The sequence below is a fragment of the Lycorma delicatula genome, chromosome 1, assembly GCF_047948215.1.
Source record: "Lycorma delicatula isolate Av1 chromosome 1, ASM4794821v1, whole genome shotgun sequence".
Taxonomy (NCBI): domain Eukaryota; kingdom Metazoa; phylum Arthropoda; class Insecta; order Hemiptera; family Fulgoridae; genus Lycorma; species Lycorma delicatula.
The window spans coordinates 398,522,059-398,547,343 of record NC_134455.1 but is presented as its reverse complement, the minus strand read 5'-3'; the positions used below and the strand labels follow the sequence as shown (position 1 = coordinate 398,547,343).

General features: G+C 31.8%; 1 protein-coding gene across 2 annotated transcripts in view; it reads left to right on the top strand.

Moving 5' to 3' along the window:
* Window positions 1-25,285, top strand: part of yki (Transcriptional coactivator yki) — a 277,584-nt gene that overhangs the window by 235,682 nt on the left and 16,617 nt on the right. For both annotated transcript variants that reach the window (XM_075353941.1, XM_075353940.1), the window contains exon 4: window positions 15,144-15,325. In XM_075353941.1, the coding sequence (XP_075210056.1) occupies window positions 15,144-15,325 (182 nt within the window). The remainder of the gene's footprint in view (window positions 1-15,143; window positions 15,326-25,285) is intronic.

Below are 25,285 nucleotides of genomic sequence, written 5' to 3'. Positions count from 1 at the left end.
TCCCTTTCTTATTACGGCTTCTTTCTTATGTTCTTCAATTGTTACTGTTGCTGTTCGCTTCCTGTACATGTTAGCAATTGTTCTTCTATCTCTGTATTTGAACCCTAATTTTTTTAAAATGCTGAACATTTTATTCCAATCTACGTTATCGAATGCCTTTTCTTGGTCTATAGACGCCAAGTATGTCGGTTTGTTTTTCTTTAATATCCCTTCTACTATTTATCTGAGGCCTAAAATTGCTTCCCTTGTCCCTATACTTTTCCTGAAACCATATTGGTTTTCTCCTAACACTTCCTCCACTCTCCTATAACATCTTTAAAACGCTGTTTGTTAATCCAAAAAAATTACAATGAAATTGTCTACCGTACGGTAAAAGTCTCGTAAATATCATTTCTTCCGCTCAATAAACAAAAATTTCTGTAATATAAATAAAACTGTTTTTAATAAAAGGATACAGATATAAAAAAAGGTTAATAGACTAGATTTCTATTGTCAAATTCTGTTATTAATTTAGAATTAAATACATGTAATAGGTAATAGATAATAAACAACGTTTAAGCTTTTCATATACTAAGCAAAAAATAGAAAAATTTATTACAAAACTTACCCGCCCGATTTCATATATATGTAATACGTGATATTTATTAAAGTCATAGTTTTAAATTAAAAATTTGATGATTTTGCCAATTTTTTCATATGCGTGATGAATGCCCTAAAAGATTGGGGTGCCCCCCGGCACCCCACATCATTGTTTTTATGTAATGCATTTCACATTTACAAAAGTAATACAATTCTTATGATTATTTGTTGTATAATAAATAAAATCGGGCCGGTAAGAGTTTTGTAACAATTTTTTCTATTTTTTGCTTATTATATGGAACGCTTAAACATTTCTGTTAAATATATTTAAGATGTATTTGTTTTAAACAAAATTCTAAATTAATAACAGATTTTGATAATAGAAATCTAGTCTCTTAACCTTTTTTGATATCAGTATCATTTTATTAAATTTTTGAGCGGAAGAAATGATATCTGCGAGAATTTTCTCTTACGGTTTACAATTTCATTGTAATTTTTTTTTGGATATCACTGCGTTTTATTAGATTATTCATTTGTTATTTTTCTTTATTTTTATGAATTACTGATAGTTATGGATTTGTCATTAAAATTTGTCGCTTTTCTAGAACAAACAAATATACATTTTTTGAATTTCACAGCCAGTTGTTTTTGTTGATAGTCATATCATTCACCTCGTACCGTATTTTTTTTGTTAATAAAACTAGTATAATGACCTTTACGAATTGAAGATCCGTGATATAATATTGAACTTATTACTTTGTAAGTGTAACCCTCGATTTTTATCGAGGAAATTTGTTTTATTTCTCCACCGATTAGTTCAAATATTTTTATTTGTAAAATAAATATTTTACCGATCGGATTAATTTTTGTTTTATGTAAGAAATCTTTTTCACCACATTTGCAACACTTTCCTACTGTTAGTATTTTTTGTGTTTTATTAGCGGTTATAATCTCTTGTAAACTAATACTTTTATTTTTTTTAATGAATTGATGGGAGTTAAAAATTGTTTTCAGTACTTTCATTTACTATTAAAACAAGCTGTAGTAAATTTTCTTTTAAATATTATTATTTCAAGTACATTTTCAAGTTTTGTACGCTACCTAGTACTATCGAGTACTGTGGTGCTATCTAGCGGCTGGATTCATAAATTCACCCTTTTGAGGAAAAAGTGACATATTCGAGTCCCACTGTTCATCAAACGGAAGAAAAAAACGTCGTCTAACAAAATTCGAGGTATTTTTTGAAAATATTCTTTATTACGAATCTAATTAAACTGAAATATAATGTTTTCACGCATATTTTCCCCCCATTTTCATTTTAGTTTTAGGTTAGGTCATGTTTAGTACTGTAAAAATAGTTCGTTGACTTCGCCGTGTCGTGCAATGCGGACTCTTACCGGCTAAGTTCGAACGAAAGTTTTTATCTGTATATACTTTAGTGTTGATATTCATTCACGGGCTGCAAAATCACACAGTCATTTTAAACAAAGATTCCGAGTACGGACACTTTCTTTCTTTCAGTCCAATCAGTCCATAGTGTTAGACTAACATTATTGAGCTTTATCGTCTGACTACCCCGTGGATGCAAGTCATTATGTCGTTACATTACAGTTTACGGTTAACCAGTTAATTTCGTTATTCAATCGATCTTTTCAAAAGTTAATTTTATAAATTAACTTTTGTAAATTTAACACAGCCTTAAATTTTTCGTGTTTTGTACTGTATGAATTGCAAAATAACAAATAAAAAATCTCAGTAAAAAACAAAATATATTTCTGTAGAAAAAAGTTTGGTACTTGTGTTTTACAACGGCGCCACTGTTGTTGTTGGGAGGTTATAACTAGCGCGACTGGTGGCGAGTTAAACAACTACGTTCTACTTCTTTTGGGTAAGGTGATAAATAAAAAATATTTGTAAGTTATTGGTGAACTTATAAGTAAAATGTGTGCACTTAGAATTTGGGATGTTCCACGTTTCGAAGAGGAAGCTGTTAGATTTTTACAGGAAAATGGTATTCCGAAGGGATGAAAATGTATATGTCAAAGAACATACGAGTTTGTATTTTAGTGGAGTACATTTTTTACTGCGGCATGTACACGCGGATAATTGGTTGAAATACAGCAAAGTAAGTTTTCTGAATACAGTCCGTTTTATTAATGGCTGGGCGTATGAAATGAGTACGAATAAAATTATAATAATTTTTTTTCTTTTCCTGTTTAGCCTCCGGTAACTACCGTTCAGATAATACTTCAGAGGATGATATGTATGAGTGTAAATGAAGTGTACTCTTTCACGATCTAGTATTCAAATCTGTGTAAAAAAAATTGACTTTATTAGGACTTGAACGCTAGAACTTTCGTACTCCCAAATCAGCTGATTTGCGAAGACGCGTTCACCACTAGACCGACCCGGTGGGTTTATAAATATAATCTAACCAAACTTAAATTTGATTAAATTAACCAAGGTTAAATTTGGTTAGATCATATTTATAATTTTAGATTTATTTCTTAACCGTAGTGGTCCGCCGTTATAGTACCCAAAATTTCATTTGAATATTATGTTATATTTTTTTTAAATATTCCATTAATTTTTTTTTTTAATTACCTGTAGGATGTAAACAGTCCGGATAATTGGAATTTAGAAAATCGGCATTCGGATAATCAACTAATTTTAGTTGATTAATTTTTTTCAAAATTGAGTTGAAACCACATATATATATATATATATTTATATATATGAGTGGTCCAAATAGGGCAACATTTTTGTCGAAAAACGTGCACTCCCTGATTTAAAAGTACGCTCAAGACCAAAATTTTTGACGCGTTGATGAACCCTTTCCGTTCGAAAAAAGTCATTCCCCACTCCACTTGAATTTTAAACGGGATTTAACATGGGTTTTAGATTATTTTCAAGTCGTTACGATATAGCGCTTGCATGTTTCATCACAAAACTTCAAAAATAACGTATATAAGGGTTTTTGGGGTCGGAGAACACGAATTTGAAGTCAAAAACTTATTTTGACACAATGTAACTGTCAAAATCGCTGTCAATCAATTGATAACTAGCTTTTTTATGTAGAAAAATCAATATTAGACATTGATTTCATGAAATCAATGAACTTTTAATTCAACTGAATTAAAACTGAAAATGGTTGAAAAACTAGCAATTTCGGGTGAAACTTACGAAAATTTATTATCTGCGACAGATGATGATTGCGATTATGATAACGAACCTGCTCACACGAAACGCTACGAAACTAAAAACGTTAACGAATGTTAAACAAAGAAATCGACTTTTTTGCCAACACGGAGTCCTTGAATTTTTTTAAACGATTCGAACTTGCGACTAGCTTTCTAGAAATTGATCCATGTAAGTGGAGCGAAAACGAAGATTATTTGGCTGCTTTGAATCGTGTTAAAAATCGAAAGGTCGTCAATGACTGCTCAGAAAGAACGGTTAAGTTGGTGAAAGAATTTAGATGTAAATTCACTAGAGATGAAAGTCAATTGCAATATATACTACAAATTGTAAATGTTCATCGCAAAAAACATCCAAATGTATATAATTACATTACATATGTAATTAATATAATAATAGAAATAGAAATCGTAAAATTTTAACAACATTATTTGAATAATTATATACATGAATATAAAATTTTTAAAATGAAATGAGAGTTGATCTTTTTCAATCTATCCTTCAGATTTTTTTTAATTGACAACGACTTCAACAGTTTTAATGTGTCAAAACAATTTTTCACTTCAAATTCGTGTTCTCCGACCCCAAAAACCCTAATTAACGTTGTTTGTAATGTCTAACATTGATTTTTCTATATAAAAAAGCTAGTTGTCAAATTATTGGCAGCGATTTTGACAGTTTTAACTTGTCAAAATAAGTTTTTAACTTAAAATTCGTGTTCTCCGACCTCGAAAACCCTTATTAACGTTATTTGTAATGTCTACCATTGATTTTTATACATAAAAACGCTAGTTGTCAATTGATTGACAGCGATTTTGACAGTAACAATGTGTCAAAATAAGTTTTTGACTTCAAATTCGTGTTCTCCGATTCCAAAAACCCTTATATACGTTATTTTTGAAGTTTTGTGATGAAACATGCAAGCGCTATATCGTAACGACTTGAAAATAACCTAAAACCCATGTTAAATCTCCTTTAAAATTCAAGTGGAGTGGGGGATGACTTTTTTCGAACGGAAAGGGTTCATCAACGCGTCAAAAATTTTGGTCTTGGAGTACTTTTAAATCAGGGAGTGCACGTTTTTCGACAAAATTTTTGCCCTATTTGGACCACTCTAATTATATTATATAATGTATTTCTCACAAAAGATGAGTTCATTATTTAAGCATGTTTGGCTCATTGAAAAATACAAGGGAACTACGAACTGTGAAATTAACTACGAACCGTTTCATTGTAAAAAGCTTTATACTGGAAATTTTATAAATATTTTTTATTTCTCTTAAATTACATATGGTAGAAATTAAATGGCAGAAAGGCTCCTGGAATAGACGGAATACCTGTAGAATTACTGCGCAGTGCATGTGAGGAAGCGATTGATAGATTATACAAACTGGTGTGTAATATTTATGAAAATGGGGAATTCCCATCAGACTTCAAAAAAAGTGTTATAGTTATGATACCAAAGAAAGCAGGAGCAGATAAATGTGAAGAATACAGAACAATTAGTTTAACTAGTCTGTCTCTTCTTTTAACTATATTTTTCCAAATGCTTCTTTCTTCATCTGTTTGCCGCAACACCTCTTCATTTGTCACTTTATCCACCCATTTGATTTTTAACATTATCCTATAGCACCTCATTTCAAAAGCTTCTAATCTTTTCTTCTCAGATACTCCGATCGTCCAAGTTTCACTTCCATATAAAGCGACACTCCAAACGTACACTTTCAAAAATCTTTTCCTGGCATTTAAATTAATTTTTGGTGTAAACAAATTATATTTCTTACTGAAGGCTCGTTTCGCTTGTGCTATTCGGCATTTTATATCGCTCCTGCTTCGTCCATCTTTAGTAATTTTACTTCCCAAATAACAAAATTCTTCTACCTCCATAATCTTTTTTCTTCCGATTTTCACATTCAGCTTCTTTTTTATTTCTACTACATTTCATTACTTTTGTTTTGTTCTTGTTTATTTTCACGTGATAGTTCTTGCGTAGGACTTCATCTATGCCGTTCATTGTTTCTTCTAAATCCTTTTTACTCTCGGCTAGAATTACTATATCATCAGCAAATCGTAGCATCTTTATCTTTTCACCTTGTACTGTTACTCGGGATATAAATTGTTCTTTAACATCATTAACCGCTAGTTCCATGTAAAGATTAAAAAGTAACGGGGATAGGGAACATCCTTGTCGGACTTCCTTTTTTATTACGGCTTCTTTCTTATGTTCTTAAATTATTACTGTTGCTATTTGGTTCCTGTAAATGTTAGCAATTGGTTCTTCTATCTCTGTATTTGAACCCTAATTTTTTTTAAATGCTGAACATTTTATTCCAGTCTACGTAATCGAATGCCTTTTCTAGGTCTATAAACGCCAAGTATGTCGGTTTGTTTTTCTTTAATCTTCCTTCTACTATTAATCTTAGGCCTAAAATTGCTTCCCTTGTCCCTATACTTTTCCTGAAACCAAATCGGTCTTCTCCTAACACTTCTTCCACTCTCCTCTCAATTCTTCTGTATAGAATTCTAGTTAAGATTTTTGATGCATGACTAGTTAAACTAATTGTTCTGTATTCTTCACATATAAATGTTGTTGTCTACACATATAAAAAATGTTATTATTTGATAATTATTGAATTAAGAAATTGATAATTTAACCTTCAAGATATATGGATGAATGTAATTTATGGCATACCGTGCATTTAAAATTTATATTACGGATTTAGACTCGATTTATTCTCTTCGTTTGAGGCATATGGTTCGAATGTATAAACGTTTTGGTATATACGCTTTATGAACGGCTGGAAATATGTTTGATATATTATTAACTACGTTTTTGCTGCGGTCATGCCAAGGAACGTTACATGCACCAAACATAGGCAGTGATGTGTGGACAAAACTGATGTGTGCATGCCTTGATGCTTTTCACCGCTATCTTAATATTCTTTTGTAAGTTTTATACAGTAGCTCTTCTATTTGTCTACATGATGTTAGTAATTAAGCATTATTTTTATAAACAGGTACATTGTTTCTGAGTAAAAGAGAAATTGTTCAGTTACTAGTCGCATTGGTGCTCTGTCAAATTTAGTTCTGTTTATAGATTTCTCTTGTACGGTTAATCAAACTTTTCGTTGGTATATATCACAGAGTTCGTTAGAATTTTGCCGGTTAAGAGTCCGAGAACGGCACAGCGAAGTCAACGAAATATGTTTACAGTTCTAAACATGACCTAACCTAAAAGTGAAATGAAAATTTGGGAAAAAATTAAAAATAATCATTGCAGTTCATTTAGATTTATAATAAAGAATACTTTCCAAAAAATACCTCGAATTTTGTTGTTTGGCAATGTTTTTTTCTCCATTTGATCGAACCGCGGGACTCGAATATGTCACTTTTTGATTTTCTCAAAAAGTTCAGTTGATGAATCGCGCCGCTAGGGAGCAGTACTTGATAGTACTAGGTAGCGTACAAAAATTTGATATGTACTCAAAATAATAAAATTTAAAAGATAATATACTACACCTTGTTTTAATACTAAATGCTCTTATGTAAAAAAAAAGTACTGAAGATGAAACGTGTTTTTTAATTCCAATTTTTTCATTAAGAAAAAAATAAAAATATTAGTTTACAAGAGATTATAGCTGCTAATAAAACACAAAAAAACACGAACAGTAGGAAGGTTTTCCAAATGTGGTGACAAAGATATGTTACATATAACAGAAATAAATTCGATCGGGAAAATCTTTTTTCTACAATTAGAACTATTTGAACTAATCGATGGAGAAATAAAAAAAAAGTTCGTTTAATAATAATATAAAAAGGGTATCCACGATACAAATCGAGGAAAAGGGGATACGATAAAAATCGAGGGTTACACTTACAGAATAATAAGTGAAATATTACTTCGATTCGTGATGTAATACTAGTTAAAAGAAAAAAGGAAAAAATATAGTATGAAGTGAACAATATGACTATCGACAAAAAAATCGGTTGAGAAATTCAAAAAATGTATGTTAGTTTTAGAAAGGCAATACATTTTAATAATAAATCCATAAGATAACAATCAGTAATTCATAAACAAAATAAAAGAATAATAAAACGCAGTGATATCCAAAAAAATTACAATGAAATTGTAAACTGTACGGTAAGAGTCTGCAGATATCATTCCTTCTGCTCAAAAATTTAACAAAATTATACTGATATCAAAAAAGGTGAGATTATCAAATTTTTTTTTTTTTTTTTTTGTCTTCAGTCATTTGACTGGTTTGATGCAGCTCTCCAAGATTCCCTATCTAGTGCTAGTCGTTTCATTTCAGTATACCCTCTACATCCTACATCCCCCAACAATTTGTTTTACATACTCTAAACGTGGCCTGCCTACACAATTTTTCCCTTCTACCTGTCCTTCCAATATTAAAGCGACTATTCCAGGATGCCTTAATATGTGGCCTATAAGTCTGTCTCTTCTTTTAACTATATTTTTCCAAATGCTTCTTTCTTCATCTATTTGCCGCAATACCTCCTCATTTGTCACTTTATCCACCCGTCTGATTTTTAACATTCTCCTATAGCACCGCATTTCAAAAGCTTCTAATTTTTTCTTCTCAGATACTCCGATTGTCCAAGTTTCACTTCCATATAAAGCGACACTCCAAACATACACTTTCAAAAATCTTTTCCTGATATTTAAATTAATTTTTGACGTAAACAAATTATATTTTTTACTGAAGGCTCGTTTAGCTTGTGCTATTCGGCATTTTATATCGCTCCTGCTTCGTCCATCTTTAGTAATTTTACTTCCCAAATAACAAAATTCTTCTACCTCCATAATCTTTTCTCCTCCTATTTTAACATTCAGCGGTCCATCTTTGTTATTTCTACTACATTTCATTACTTTTGTTTTGTTCTTGTTTATTTTCACGCGATAGTTCTTGCGTAGGACTTCATCTATGCCGTTCATTGTTTCTTCTAAATCCTTTTTACTCTCGGCTAGAATTACTATATCATCAGCAAATCGTAGCATCTTTATCTTTTCACCTTGTACTGTTACTCGGGATATAAATTGTTCTTTAACATCATTAACCGCTAGTTCCATGTAAAGATTAAAAAGTAACGGGGATAGGGAACATCCTTGTCGGACTTTCTTTTTTAATACGGCTTCTTTCTTATGTTCTTAAATTATTACTGTTGCTATTTGGTTCCTGTAAATGTTAGCAATCGTTCTTCTAACTCTGTATTTGAACCCTAATTTTTTTAAAATGCTGAACATTTTATTCCAGTCTACGTTATCGAAAGCCTTTTCTAGGTCTATAAACGCCAAGTATGTCGGTTTGTTTTTCTTTAATCTTCCTTCTACTATTAATCTGAGGCCTAAAATTGCATCCCTTGTCCCTATACTTTTCCTGAAACCAAATTGGTCTTCTCCTAACACTTCTTCCACTCTCCTCTCAATTCTTGTGTATAAAATTCTAGTTAAGATTTTTGATGCGTGACTAGTTAAACTAATTGTTCTGTATTCTTCACATTTTTCTGCCCCTGCTTTCTTTGGTATCGTAACTATAACACTTTTTTTGAAGTCTGACGGAAATTCCCCTTTTTCATAAATATTACACACCAGTTTGTATAATCTATCAATCGCTTCCTCATCTGCACTGCGCAGTAATTCTACAGGTATTCCGTCTATTCCAGGAGCCTTTCTGCCATTTAAATCTTTTAATGCTCTCTTAAATTCAGATCTCAGTATTGTTTGTCCCATTTCATCCTCCTCAACTTCCTCTTCTTCCTCTATAACACCATTTTCTAATTCATTTCCTCCGTATAACTCTTCAATATATTCCACCCATCTATCGACTTTACCTTTCGTATTATATATTGGTGTACCATCTTTGTTTAACACATTATTCGATTTTAATTTATGTACCCCAAAATGTAATAGATATAAATGTAATAGATATACAATAATAAATAATGTTAAGTGTTCCATATAAAAAGCAAAAAATGAAAAATAATTATTACAAAACTTTTACCGGCCCGATTTCATTTATTAAACTACAAAATCTGGCTGGTAAGAGTTTTGTAATAAATTTTTCTATCTTTTGCTTATTATATGGAACGCTTTAACATTGTTTTATTGTATATCTATTGTCTATTACATATATTTAACATGTATTCTTTTTTAAGCAAAATTCTAAATTAATAACAGATTTAGGTAATAAAATTGTAGTGGCTTGCCTTTTTTGATATCAATATCATTTTGTTAAATTTTTGACCAGAAGAAATATCTGCGAGACTCTTACCGTAAATTTCATTGTAATTTTTTTTGGATATTATTATGACCGATAGAAACACATGTGTAATATAATTTTTTTAATATTTCAATCAAATTTAACAATATTGCTCAAAATTTTTGTACTAAAAAATTTGATTAAAAATCAATAATTAATAAATATAAAACGACTTAGATAACTTTCCCGGCTTTTCCAGATGAAAAAAGAAAAATTAATATATAAAAGTATGCAAGTAAAGAATCCTATCAGCATATTAAGGTATATGGGACCTATAATGACCACATTTCTTAACCTTCTGAACCAAATATAATCAAAATTAAATTATGTAATTTTTTTGTTATGTACATTATTACTTTAAATCAAAAAGTAAAGAAGAAAGATCCTAAATTCAATTATTTCTACTATTAGGTATTTAAGATGTGTATCAGTAATATTACTTTTATATATTTGGGTAGAAAACCTTGGGTTTCAGACGATATATTGCAGCTGATGGATGAACGTAGAAAATATAAGAATGCTAGTGATGAAGAAAGTAAAAGGAACTATCGGAAATTAAGAAATGCTATAAACAGGAAGTGCAAACTGGTGAAAGAAGAGTGGATTAAAGAAAAGGGTTCAGAAGTGGAAAGAGAAATGAACATTGGTAAAATAGACGGAGCATACAGGAAAGTTAAGGAAAATTTTGGGGTACATAAATTAAAATCTAATAATGTGTTAAACAAAGATGGTACACCAATATATAATACGAAAGGTAAAGTCGATAGATGGGTGGAATATATTGAAGAGTTATACGGAGGAAATGAATTAGAAAATGGTGTTATAGAGGAAGAAGAGGAAGTTGAGGAGGATGAAATGGGAGAAACAATACTGAGATCTGAATTTAAGAGAGCATTAAAAGATTTAAATTGCAGAAAGGCTCCTGGAGTAGACGGAATACCTGTAGAATTACTGCGCAGTGCAGGTGAGGAGGCGATTGATAGATTATACAAACTGGTGTGTAATATTTATGAAAAAGGGGAATTTCCGTCAGACTTCAAAAAAAGTGTTATAGTTACGATACCAAAGAAAGCAGGGGCAGAAAAATGTGAAGAATATAGAACAATTAGTTTAACTAGTCACGCATCAAAAATCTTAACTAGAATTTTATACAGAAGAATTGAGAGGAGAGTGGAAGAAGTGTTAGGAGAAGACCAATTTGGTTTCAGGAAAAGTATAGGGACAAGGGATGCAATTTTAGGCCTCAGATTAATAGTAGAAGGAAGATTAAAGAAAAACAAACCGACATACTTGGCGTTTATAGACCTAGAAAAGGCTTTCGATAACGTCGACTGGAATAAAATGTTCAGCATTTTTAAAAAATTAGGGTTCAAATACAGAGATAGAAGAACAATTGCTAACATGTACAGGAACCAAACAGCAACAATAACAATTGAAGAACATAAAAAAGAAGCCCTAATAAGAAAGGGAGTCCGACAAGGATGTTCCCTATCTCCGTTACTTTTTAATCTTTACATGGAACTAGCGGTTAATGATGTTAAAGAACAATTTAGATTCGGAGTAACAGTACAAGGTGAAAAGATAAAGATGTACGATTTGCCGATGATATAGTAATTCTAGCCGAGAGTAAAAAGGATTTAGAAGAAACAATGAACGGCATAGATGAAGTCCTACGCAAGAACTATCGCATGAAAATAAACAAGAACAAAACAAAAGTAATGAAATGTAGTAGAAATAACAAAGATGGACCGCTGAATGTGAAAATAGGAGGAGAAAAGATTATGGAGGTAGAAGAATTTTGTTATTTGGGAAGTAAAATTACTAAAGATGGACGAAGCAGGAGCGATATAAAATGCCGAATACCACAAGCTAAACGAGCCTTCAGTAAGAAATATAATTTGTTTACATCAAAAATTAATTTAAATGTCAGGAAAAGATTTTTGAAAGTATATGTATGGAGTCTCGCTTTATATGGAAGTGAAACTTGGACGATCGGAGTATCTGAGAAGAAAAGATTAGAAGCTTTTGAAATGCGGTGCTATAGGAGAATGTTAAAAATCAGATAAGTGGATAAAGTGACAAATGAAGAGGTATTGCGGCAAATAGATGAAGAAAGAAGCATTTGGAAAAATATAGTTAAAAGAAGAGACAGACTTATAGGCCACATACTAAGGCATCCTGGAATAGTCGCTTTAATATTGGAAGGACAGGTAGAAGGGAAAAATTGTGTAGGCAGGCCACGTTTGGAATATGTAAAACAAATTGTTAGGGATGTAGTATGTAGAGGGTATACTGAAATGAAACGACTAGCACTAGATAGGGAATCTTGGAGAGCTGCATCAAACCAGTCAAATGACTGAAGACAAAAAAAAAAAAAATATTTGGGTGAAACGTAAATTACGCTTTACATTAATGCTGTGTCATTGAAGCAGGCATGTAACTAAGTCATCCTGTAGCCAGTGGCGACTCGCGTATAGGCACTGTGCAACTGCAGCACCCTCTATCACCACTTGATATTATCGATAACATTTAATATAATGATTCCTTTTTTCTTTAATTCTTTCTTTATACTTGTCAATATACTGTATGTCAATTATTATTCGCAGTGTAGTTATAAATTTTATCGCAATACAAAGGAAACTTACATGAACATCATTTTTCAACATAGTCCCCTTGCATTTCAACGCACTTGGTCCATCGTTGCATAAGCTTCCTGATGCCCTTATGAAAGAAGGTTTTCGATCGAGCTGCGAGCCAGGAATGCACCGCTTCTTTCACCGTTTCGTCTGAGGTAAATCGACGGCCCCTTAATGTCTCTTTGAGTGCACCAAACAAGCGGTAGTCAGAAGGGGCAAAATCAGGACTATACGGAGGATGAGCCGGTACTTGAGTTTTAAAGTTGAGTTTCTGGAGCGTTTCAGCAGCGTGGACAGCAATATGTGAATGGGAATTGTGCAACAACACAACATCTTTCACAGCTGTCCTCGGTCCTCGGCGTTTGCTTCGAATTGCAGGCTTCAGGTTGGAAGTAACCATCTAACTGTAACGCGCATTGTTTATTGTCGTGCCCCTTTCCTCATAATGTTCCAGTACCGGGCCTTGTGAGTCCCAAGAAACCGTGTAAGCATCAGTTTTCCTGCGGACGGTCGGGTTTTGAACTTTTTTTTTGCGGGGCGAATTTTGATGTTTCCATTCCATACTCTGCCGTTTACTCTCCGGCTCGTAATGATGGATCCGTGTAACATCACCATTGATGATTCTGTTTAAGAAGAATTTTGTTCGTTACCGTAGCGATTTAAATGTTTTTGGCAGATGTCCAACCGCGTTTGTTTATGCGACTGTGCGAGTTGTTTTGGGTAACAACTCGCACAGTAACCTGTTTAGCCTCCGGTAACTACCGTTTATATAATTCTTCAGAGGATAAATGAGGATGATATGTATGACTGTAAATGAAGTGTAGTCTTGTACATTCTCAGTTCGACCGTTCCTGAGATGTGTGGTTAATTGAAACCCAACCACCGAAGAACACCGGTATCCACGATCTAGTATTCAAATCCGTGTAAAAATAACTGGCTTTACTAGGACTTGAACGCTGTAACTCTCGACTTCTAAATCAGCTGATTTGGGAAGACGCGTTAACCACTAGACCAATCCGATGATTTGGGACCCGTCTTGCACAGACTTTATGAAACCCAAGTCTGTTGCGGATCATTTCGTAGGCAGACCTAACCGTGACTAATTTGCAGAGGATGTGCCGCTTCATCGATAATTACTCGTCTGTCTAAGAAAACCAAGTCACGTGCACGCTCAATGTTTTTCTCATTTGTGGCGGTAAACGGTCGTCCGGCTCCTTCGTCGTGCGTAACACTTGTGCGACCGTTTTTTAATTTTTCAATCCGTTCGTAGGCGCTCGCGGAGGTGGTGGCAACACGCTGTTCCCGTACTGTATCGAAATTCTTCGATGAATTTCGGCCCCTGATACACCTTCTGACCACAAAAAACGCATCGCTGAACGTCGCTCTTCTTTGGTGCAAACAGAAAGCGGAGCAGGCATGGTTATCGGCAGGGTAGCGATAATGGAACTAACCTAGCAGCATCAGACCTGCACAGACATAACAAAAATTAAACCACGCATACGTCATCTATGCAACACGACAGTACTACCAACATAAACAAAAATATAATTAAATTGCGGATAATAATTGACTTACCCTCGTATAATCCTTAAGCTTAATGTCAGTAGCCATCCCCCGATTTATGAAAAAGATACAAAAATCTTTGTACAGAACTGTGCGCTTCACAGTTCCAGCAGCGTGGTGTTTGGCTGTTGTGTGCATGTGCACATAGGAAGCTGAACGCAAGGGAGAGAGAGCACTTTTGCTCCTGCAGTGCTGATCCTGGCGTGCTGGTGGAAGGTAGTTTCTTTTTTACACCATGTGTGTATAGAATGTTCCTTGTTCATTCCCTTTTCTAGTTTAATCGGTGGAAGAAATATGAAAGCGATTTAGTTATTTTTTCAGTAGCGATCAGAAAATAGTGGAAAGCAAGGGCTCTTTGCTTGTCAAATCTGTCCAAAAACACGCTGGAAGGGCGAAAGAGAAGGTAATTAGTAAAAACTAATTACGTATTTGTTTCTGTGTACATAGAAATTTAAATTATTATTCGTTGAACTATAGAATTTTTAAGTAGACATTTTATTATTTATTCAGTTAAACTGAATAGGGTTTCTGAGCACATTTTGCTTAAAAACTGTGTACCATATTCTTGTATGTGGTAAAGTGTAGAATCATCCTTCTTCCAGCTATTTTATTTGTTTCTTTTATCCGTTCTTTTATTCTGCAGTAAACTTTAACCATGGACCTGAAAAGGCGCAGAAAAAGATTCTCTGGAACAGCACCGTCAGTAATATTAGCTAGAGCTGCCACTGCCTGTAGCAGATTATAAAATTACTTATTCTGATAAATGTAATTTAATGGTCATATAATAATAATTTGCTATTCATTTATGTGTTACTGTTAACTTTTTAAAACTTTAAACATCCTTCACTTTCAGTTAAAAGTAACAGTAGTGGTTTTTTTTTTGCAGCTGTTCACCTGCAGAGAGCACCGGCTTCGGGGGCCTTGCTTCCTCAAAATATTAGCTCTTGGATACAACAGCCTCTTTCTCAGTCACAATCGATACAAGCCTGTCAACAAAAATTACGATTGCAATCGCTACAAATGGAGAGAGAACGTTTAAAGCTTAGGCAACAGGAAATTATGCGCCAGGTATAATTCTTTTTGTTGAATTTTTGTATTAAAAATGTTAAATGAATAAGTAATACTAAGCATGAGTGTAGTACATTGGAGTAATAAGAACATTAACATATATTTTATATTTTATTTAACAATTTATTGATATATTTTTACTTTCTTGTACGAAGTAAAGGAAGTATTGTGATTGCAAAAAATTTTTGTTTTCAGACTTCAGTGAAAATATCTATTTTGACTAGTTTTGGCGTGATGTCTGCATATACATATTTGTCTCGCATAACTCAGAAGTACTTAGTTGTAGGATGTTGAAATTTTGGATTTAGGACTGTTGTAACATCTAGTTTTGCACCTCCCCTTTTGATTGCTATCGACTGAACCAAAAGTGTCCAAAAAAGCCGAAAATCGAAGTTTTTTTGGATTTTGGACTTTTTTAACTGCAGTAATAAGCTCTCATTGAGAACTTTTCAACGATATATCATAAGAGGTACTTATTTTCATTGGTTCCAGAGTTGTAGCCAAATAAAATTTTAATTAATGAAATATTTGGATCTTACGAGGGGAAGGCACATAGGTTCAAATCAGACTTCATCTCTTTTTTTTTTTTTATTTAAATCTATTGATATATTAAAAATTATTAACCTTTGATTTTAAAAAAATGTTTTATGATAAATAATAACAATTAAAAAAAATATGAAAAAATATCAGAAGTTATTAATGATATAAAATGTTATGTATTTTTCATTTTAAAAAAATGTATATAGGTAATTTAATAAGTGTACAAAAAAGTGATGTATTTTTTTATTTTACCTGAAAAGTCCTATTACTTTAATGGAATTTTTATAAATAAACTACATTTTCATTACGGAAAATCCTAGTATTCAACAAAGTGAACAATAAATTTTAATTTTAAACAAAGAAGAATTTAGAAAAAACAAACTTAAGTTATTAAATTTTTTTATTCAGTAGTATAATTTATGACAGCCTCCATGACACGAGTGGTAGCATCTCAGCCTTTCATCTGGAGGTCCCATGTTCGAATCCTGGTCGGGGATGGCATTTTCACACGCTAGAAATCATTCATCTCATCCTCTGAAGCAATACCTAACGATGGCACTGAATGTTAAAAAAAGAAATAAAAAAGTAGTATAATTTCATAAATTAATCATGTAATCAGTAAATTAATCTGTAATCATGTAAACAGTTAATGTGGTGTGGCAAGGGTCACAATGGGAATTGCAAAGAGAATGTTAGACAAACAAAGATGTATAAAAAAAATTTGTAAAACTACAAACCCCAATCAAAATAAGAACATTTTATGATAATACCTAAAGAATGAACAAATTTGTTTAAAGAAAGATTTAAACTAAAATTTAAAAAAGAAGCAATACATAACAGAGTCTTTTTCAGGAAAAAAAAAACCGAGGGCGTTCCAAAATGAAACAAGTTACAAAATAAAGTAAACAGAACAAAGAAGGAGAGAACAAGCAAAAGGATGAGAAAATCTACTGGGAAAAGAGAAAACAGTCCAAGGCGAATTATTTTTGTTTATCTGCAGCCCATAGCTGCTTATCACAAAAAAAAAAAAATGCATTAATATTATGTTTTTATCGTTAATAATCTTGTACATCTCTCTCCGAAATCATAACAAGGGTTGTTTAGATGCTTGGTTTTTTTATGGTAATAGGCTATTTGACAGTGTAAAAAATAGCATCGTAATTATTGATATCTGCATAAATTATGGGTTTTAAAAGTGATTTGCATTAATCTGACTAAAATATAATTGATAATTATCCCAAAAAAAATCTGAAAAAACTTAATTTTTTTTTTTAAAAAACTTAATTTCAATCACATGGTGCCATGTGATTGAAATTGGTCTGGATTGACTGAAACTATGATATCGCACATCAGTAAATATGTTTGTGTCATTGGTAGCCGTTCCTGTGTGTCTTGCGATTTTGAAACCATTAATTATTATAATATCGAGTGTGATTGTGATATTTTACGATTTCCTTACCACATTTTTGTATTCTATCCAATCATGGAAAGCAACTTCATGAAAGCAGAATCCTGCCTAAAGTTGATCCCATTATGGTCAGAGTTTTCTTTAAAAATAATCCCGATTTTTATACCGCTGAGATTAGAAACGTGAAAACAGCAATGTAAAGTACCTTACCAACGTACTTAGTAGTATAAACGTACTAAGGTGGAATAATATATATTTATAACATCAAGCTAGAGATGAGCCCATAGTTGCTCATCTCCTGCCTGTGGTTTACAGCCTTGCGATCGAAGCATGGTAGCAAGAATGGCGCACCACGACTAAGGGTAGGTTCTTGTATAGATTTATTCAGGACTTGGGGGATGGTACGCCTCCAGTTTGTTTTTAAGGGCAACAGGAGCCCAAGTGCTCTCCAACCGCGCAAATTTGAACCAATATTTGTTTCGGTTTCACCTGGCAGCGATGAGCTGTGCGTCTGCGGGGACGTTCAGTTGAACGAACACATGTTTGACTGCCCAGCTATTAAGATGGAGGGGGGGAATTGGCCACTCATAAGTGGCGAGTCAATGGGGTGTGAGTTGCATTGTCGGACCGTGTGGGAGTTCCGTGATCGGCATCAAGGAACTTTTGTTCAACCGGCATCAATAGTTTAAGGAATATAAGACTCCTACCACTTGCTGTAGAAACCCTCGATAAATGATTGGCCATCAGTCAAATATAGCTCTGAATGCTATAATATGGTGGACAGGTACTTGCTGGCATTTAGCGACCTAGGTGTGGCAGCAAATTGCGGTCCTTAATGGAATAAATTTTAATTTATTGACAAGTCATATATTTTAGTATGTAGATGGGGTGCGCCTACCCATTTTAGTAATATGTGACAAGCGTGCAGTGGGACACACAAGCAAGTGGTGTAGGGCATTAAGGTTATTCCATTCAATGCAGTTAGGTAAGTTCTAGGAGCTAATTAGGATATTGGTCGCTAAATCGTTTTGAGGCACACTTGCTGCTTGTGGCATATACATTTGGTCTTATGCTTTAGGGCGACCGAATGGGGTGGTGGTGGGACAAATGCCAGACAAACAAATGTACCTATAGCATAAATTTGGATTGTTGTGATTAATCAAGATATTGTCGGTTATATTAGGTTAGTTATGTGGCATAAACTCAAACAGGTTGGTTAATTAGATTATCCATAATCTTAAAATTATGTCTTTACAATGAAATAATCATTAATAATAATATGTTTACTTACTTACATCGAAGTGGTCTTCATAGAAGAAAACAGTTGAATTGTCCGCTATATCATCAGGATTTCTGCGAACAAGTTGTAACCACTTTTTGTGCATTTTGACACTTTTTGGAAGAAATACAAATATGTTTTCTGGTTCCTTTATTGACCTATTTATGCACACTGGCACTACACACCATTTGTATTTTTTTTTTTTTTTTTTTTTTTTTTTGCTAAATCACTGTAAAAAATAACAAAACTTTTGATGTTTATTTACTGACGTGTGACATCGTTGATGCCAGTGAGATGGCATATTACTCAAGAGTGTTGTTTTTTTGGCAGCTTATTTAAATACTGCATTTTTATTTGCTAATTTTTTTTGAAAAAAATACATAAAAGAATTAAAAGTAACCACTTTTTGTGGGTTCAATAAACACCACTAAATAATCTGAGATTTTTTCCAGAAACCAGTGAAATAGCCTATTCTTAAAAGATAGAAAAATGTAAAAATATGTTTTTAATTTTAATTTTTGGTTTAGCGAATGGTAAATTGTAGTTTTTGTGTCATTAAAAATAAAGAAGTGGAAAAATATTTTTCTTGAATTTCTCTTTTTCATTTAGTAAAATTTTAACTACTACTTAAGATCAATATATTGTCTAATAATAACATTTAACAAATAAAATTACCACCCCATGTAATTCTTAAGATAGCTTTCAGTGCTCTAAATATTATTGTAATTTACCACTACTGCTGAAAGTGGCTCAAGGTTCTCTTTGCCGTTCCCAGTGTGACCCTTGCCCCACACCATTACTGTTTATATGATTACAAACAAATTCATAATATAAAAAAAAAACAACTATTTCTAATTTCATTACAGTGTTACTATTTTTAAAATGTACCTAATGGATATGATCAACAGATGTGATTTTTTTTATTTAATTGATTTTACAAAATCTTCAGGATAAAAAAAAAATTCATTTTTTCTTTTTTTAAATTACTTTCTTTCGTAATAAAATGTACAGTTAATAGTAACAGTTGTTCATTTGAGTTTTTTTTTATAACTATAGAGGTAAATTTTATTAGTACTACTGAGTAATAAAAAAATTATTTGGCTGTGTAAAATAATTTTCTTTTTTTTTTCAAATTTAGTGATTCTTTTTTTTAATCCTAGCTAATTGTGATTAAATTCATAAACTTCCTGCTTTTTACAGTAGTTCTATTTAAAAAAGAAATCCGTTAATTAAGAGTTCTAACTGTGAATATCCTCATTAATTTCTAAGTTATGTACCACTGTTAATTAAATTGCACGTATCACTGTCATGTAATTTAACATAAAGAATTTATGGAGGAAAATGTTTTACCTTATTCTGTGTTTCAAAATATATTTATGCTTTTTTTTTAAAAAAAAAATTCTTATTCAATATAAATAACTAATTATAACCGTTGTCAACTAATTGCATATCAATTGGTAATTGAATTTTAATTAGGTCATAGTTTAATACATATAATTACTATTGAAATACACACTTTTGATGGTTTATAAAAATTTTAATTTCATTTGTAAAAATATATTTCTTTACTTGCAGCAACTTAAAAATATTCTTCATAAAAAGAGTTCAGTTACTACTCCTGTGGCAAAAGATTTTTATGTGTTTGAATTAAGCAAAACAAACTCAATTTCTGTCATGAAGTGACATTTCAGAACAAAGTATTGTAAATGATCACCGACAGGACAATATCCATTTATGATTAGAAAAAAATAATTAGAAAGCATGGCTGTCTATGAAAAAGGAAAATTCTGGAAGACCTCCCTTGCCAGAAGAACAAGATAAGCATGTACCAGCATTAACTGTGTAAATCATTTAAATCAACAAGTTTGAAATTACAAATTTTGCAAGGGACTGTTACGAGAATTTGCAGAAATGGTTGAAAATATCGCTCTACGAGGATTGTCTGAAAAGCTTTGAGCCTAACGTAAAAATATTTTTTTTTTCTGTCAAATATAGTTTTATTTTTCAACAAAGTCTCCTTTCAAGTCAATACATTTATTTGAGTGATGCTCTAACCTCTTTAACTCTTCCAAATAGTAGCTGGTGTCTTCCTTCACAAAATAGGTGTTTATGTTTGCGATAACCTCCTCGTCTGATGAAAATTCTTTCTTGTAATGAAACTTTAAGGTTAGGAAACAAGAAAAAGTCGCTTGGGTCCAGATTTGGTGAATACCAGAGTGGTAAACCACTCTGGTAATTAGTGAATGGTCAACCAATTCAAAGTGTAATTCGTGAATTTTAGCCATAGCGACCATCAAAGTGTGAGCAGGCACATTGTCCTGATGGAAAAGCACTTTCTTCTTGAAATGTGGTCGTTTTATTGCAATTTCTGCCTTCAGCTTTTCATTTAATGATGCGTAATACTGTCCCATTGTTGTATTACCTTTTTGAAGATAATCGATAAAGAAAATACCATTATTATCCCAAAAAAACAGTTGCCATCACTTTCACGGCTGATGGGACTGGCTTCATCTTTTTTGGAGCAGGTTCATCCTTTGCAGTTCACCGTTTTGACTATTGTTTTGTCTCAGGAGTAAAATGGTGGATCCATGTTTCATCTACAGTTATAAATTGACGCAAAAAATGACTTGTTTTGCTGAACCTGGTTCAACAGGTCTATGGAAATGTTCATTCGAATGCGTTTTTGATCCAAAGTGAGCAAATGCGACACCCAATGCGTGGATAGCTTATGCACATCCAATTATTCAGTTAATGTATGACAAACATATACATTCGATATGCTCGTTGCCTCTGCTGTCTCTCTAACCTTAATTTGTCGGTTGCCCAGCACCATTTGGTGAACTTTTTGATATCGGTGGTGGTTACAGTCTCTGGCCGTCCTGAATGCTCATCATCAACCATGCTGGTATGACCATGTTTAAATTCAGCTGCCCATCTTTTCACAGTGGTAAATGATGGGACAGAATTCCTGTAAACAGCTTCAACTCTGTTTTAATTTGCATAGGCGTATTGCCTTTCAAATGCTAGTATTTAATCACGGCATGATATTCAATTTTTTTTCATTTTCACAAAAACATTCACAATGACCTACTCAAACGATTATCAAACAACAACTGAGCGTCCAAAATGGTTGAAATTTTAGTGAATACCTTTCAACGCATGCGTGAATAGAATACATTCCCCAACTTTGTCGACAAGTGCTGCTATCTTTATGTTGAAGTTGAAAACCTTTCAGACAGCCCTCATATAATTATAGTTTTTGCAAAGTTTTAAGTGTTTTGACGATGGTAGTCTTTCATGAAGATTTCTGTATGGATATCCAGAAATGTTTTAACAAAGATATTTTTCTGTTACTACTTAATTTTTTTGTGACGTTTGTATATTTCACAATTTTAATAGTAATCTTAAAATAATATACTAATAAAACTTACCGTATATCAATGTTAATTTGTTAATATTTATCTTCAAAGAAAACTTTTTAATTTCAAATCTTAGTTTAAATTACGTTTTAAAAATTTTAAAGTGAATTCAATCACTAGAGATGTCTGTAATCTGTTAAATAGAATATTATCCTACTGTTCTTTACAAAATAAAATGCCTAAAACATTCTTTTCTTCTGATAAACATTTTTATTGGTAAAGTTACTATGTACAACATAATATTCTTATGTAAGAATTTTTATACACGTAATGTTAAGGTTTTTTATGGGGCATTGATACCACTAAATTTTCAACTTAAAGGTCAATGGGGTGAGGCTGTAGAACAAAATCACCCTCAGTATCTTTTTATTTTTTAATTTAAATATATTGATTTATTAATAATTATTAACCCGTGATTGTAAAAAAAAAAATGTACAATGATTAATAATTCAATAGTAACCATAAAAAAAAATATATGAAAAAAATCAGAAGTTATTAGTGAAATAAAATGTTATGTACTTTTACAAATGTGTACACCCAGTTTAATAGGCATTATTACATATGTGTATATGTAATAGATGGGTGCAACATCTGATTATTTAATATTTATTGAAAATTATAATTTAGAATCGTATTTTTGGATTTTCTAGTTTAATTTTATTTAATTATTCCGGAATTTCTATTTAATTTTATCTACATTAAAGTTAATTACAGAGCGACTGAAAAATAGACCCTCACAAGAACAACATATACACTGAGTCATACATGCCCGATCTTTCATAAACTGCAAAAAATTTGTATCTTTAGTTCATTACTCCTCTGATATTGCCAGATATTCTCTGTAAGTTGGAGTTGATCATCATTTCATTTATTTGTTTTTTTTTGCTCAAGATCATTTAATCACTCATTGATTTGATATAATTCTTCTGATCTTAATTTGTGTACACGTTCTCTTGTTTTCAAATTTTCCCACTCTTTATATTCATCATCCTCTCTTAATCTTTTTATTCTTTTTTTGGTTTTAACATTTTCTTCCTCTTAATTTATTTACCATATTTATCATCTTCTCTTAATTTTTCTTAGCATTTTCTTCCTGTTCATATTCATCTTCTTGTCGTTCCTTTGAGATATATTTCTTCATGTTATCTTTCATTTTCCTGTATGATTGTTTCTTTTTCATTTTTCATTATTCACCAAATAATACGACAATAAAAACTGAATATTTTACACCGTAAGGTCAAAATTAACATTTGTAATTGGTATACAAGAGTTCACTGAACGTAATAATTTAATTATTATAAACTTTTATTTATATGATACACCAGAAATCTGACTTTTGTTAATCACCAACTCACGAATATACGAGTAATACTGATCTAGTAATACGAGTAATAAAGGGAGTTTTACTCTACCCTAATATTTCATGAATTAATAATTGTATAAATATTTGATGTTAATAAAAATTAATATTTCAACAATTGTGTAACTGTCCACTGTATTAAAGAATTGGAGGATCATACATCACTTTCAAATAAAATGAGTTTAAATGAAGTGCAGCAAAAAATGTGTATATGTAATTTAATATGTGTACAAGTAAGTCACGTGGTGTCCACATCGAATTTCTTTAGTTAAAAATTATATAAATTTTTGTTTTTAATTTGTATTTTCTCTTTTATTTGCATTCATTAATTATTTATTTGAGGTTTCATAAATAATTGTAATATTTTTTTAATAAATTGATTGTGATATTGTTTTAATAATTGTTAGGAATTTCACGATGAATGTTTATATTTTTCTTTACGGCTAGAGATATAAATCTAATTTAATATATTAAGTCTGTAAACCACATGAAAATTAAGTCTGTTAAGACTATTAATTAATAAATATTCTGTCAGACTATTAAGTCTGTTTATCTCATGTAAATATTTATTAAAAAATAATAAAATTTAAGACATATTTTTTTTTTTTTGTAAAAATGTGTAAATAAATGTAAGAATTACAGGTCCTGTTATTATTGTTGTGTTGTGCAATATGTGTTATGAATATAAGCTGATTCAGTAAGAAAGAATTTATTGATTACATTTAGGAATGTTATCTATAAAAGTTATACCAGGTAATTCACCTCTTACGAGCAGTTCTTGGAAAATTATTATTTTTTATTTTAATTTAATTAGTGTTTTTATTAAAAGATTATTTATCTTTTATAAAAAAAATTACACAGTAAATTATCTTTATTATTTGAGGGAAAAAAATTTTTAAGCGAAAGATTAAAAGAAAGTTTGAAATGGTATTTTGTTTTGTGCAGAAAATTTTGAATAGTTGATTTGTTTATTTTGTCAAATTTAATTCAAGTAATTTGATTCTTTACATTTTATACAAATTTATACATTTTACAAATGTATACATGTTTACATTTTATACAAACCCCCTCAATGAAACTAATACAAATTTATAAAACAGTTTTTTTTATTGAACAAAAAACTACATATTTTTATCTATTTTTCAACATAATCACAAAGTTTTTATGAACACTTTCCATACCTTTTGGCAAGTTTCTCAACTCCACTCTTATAAAATTTCCTTCAACCATTTAAGGGGACCGCTTTCTTCAGTTCATCATCATTAACAAAACGCTCCACTCCCAGGTCTCGGTTGAGAGGACCAAACAAGTGGTAGTCACAGGATGCTAGGTCAGGATTTCAAGGCAGATGAGACCACACTTCCCACTTGAATTTTTTCAGTAACTACTTTTGTCACATGAGCTGTATGAGGAGTGTCGTCGTGAAGAAAAACGACCCCCTTGCTCAATCTTCCAGGTCTTCGATCTTTAATGGCTTCACGCAATTTTTTAAAAGTATCGCAGTAAAATTTAGCATCGATTGTTGTTCCACGAGGCATAAATTCACTATAATAAACAACTACTTGAGAATTGAAAAAGATTGTCAGCATAACCTTTCGAACATGTGGAGATGTTTTCACTTGTTTTGGATAATTTTTGTCTCCATTTATGTGATGTTTGTTTAGTCTCAGGTGTGTAATGAAGCACCTGGCTGTCATCCCCTGTGATGATTTGTTTCAAAAACTGTGGACCAGTCCTGGAGTAACATTGAAGAAAAGAAAGATCGGTCACAAAATGTTGATGTTTGTGGTTGTTGGTCAACAGAAGTGGCATTCATCATGCACACACATTATGGAAACCAAGCTGATTGTGAATAATTGCAAACACACTATCGTAAGTGATGTTAAGTTCACTTGCAATCTCTCTAATTTCTCAAGATCATTTCATTCACGATTTTTAAGCACACATTGTGCTT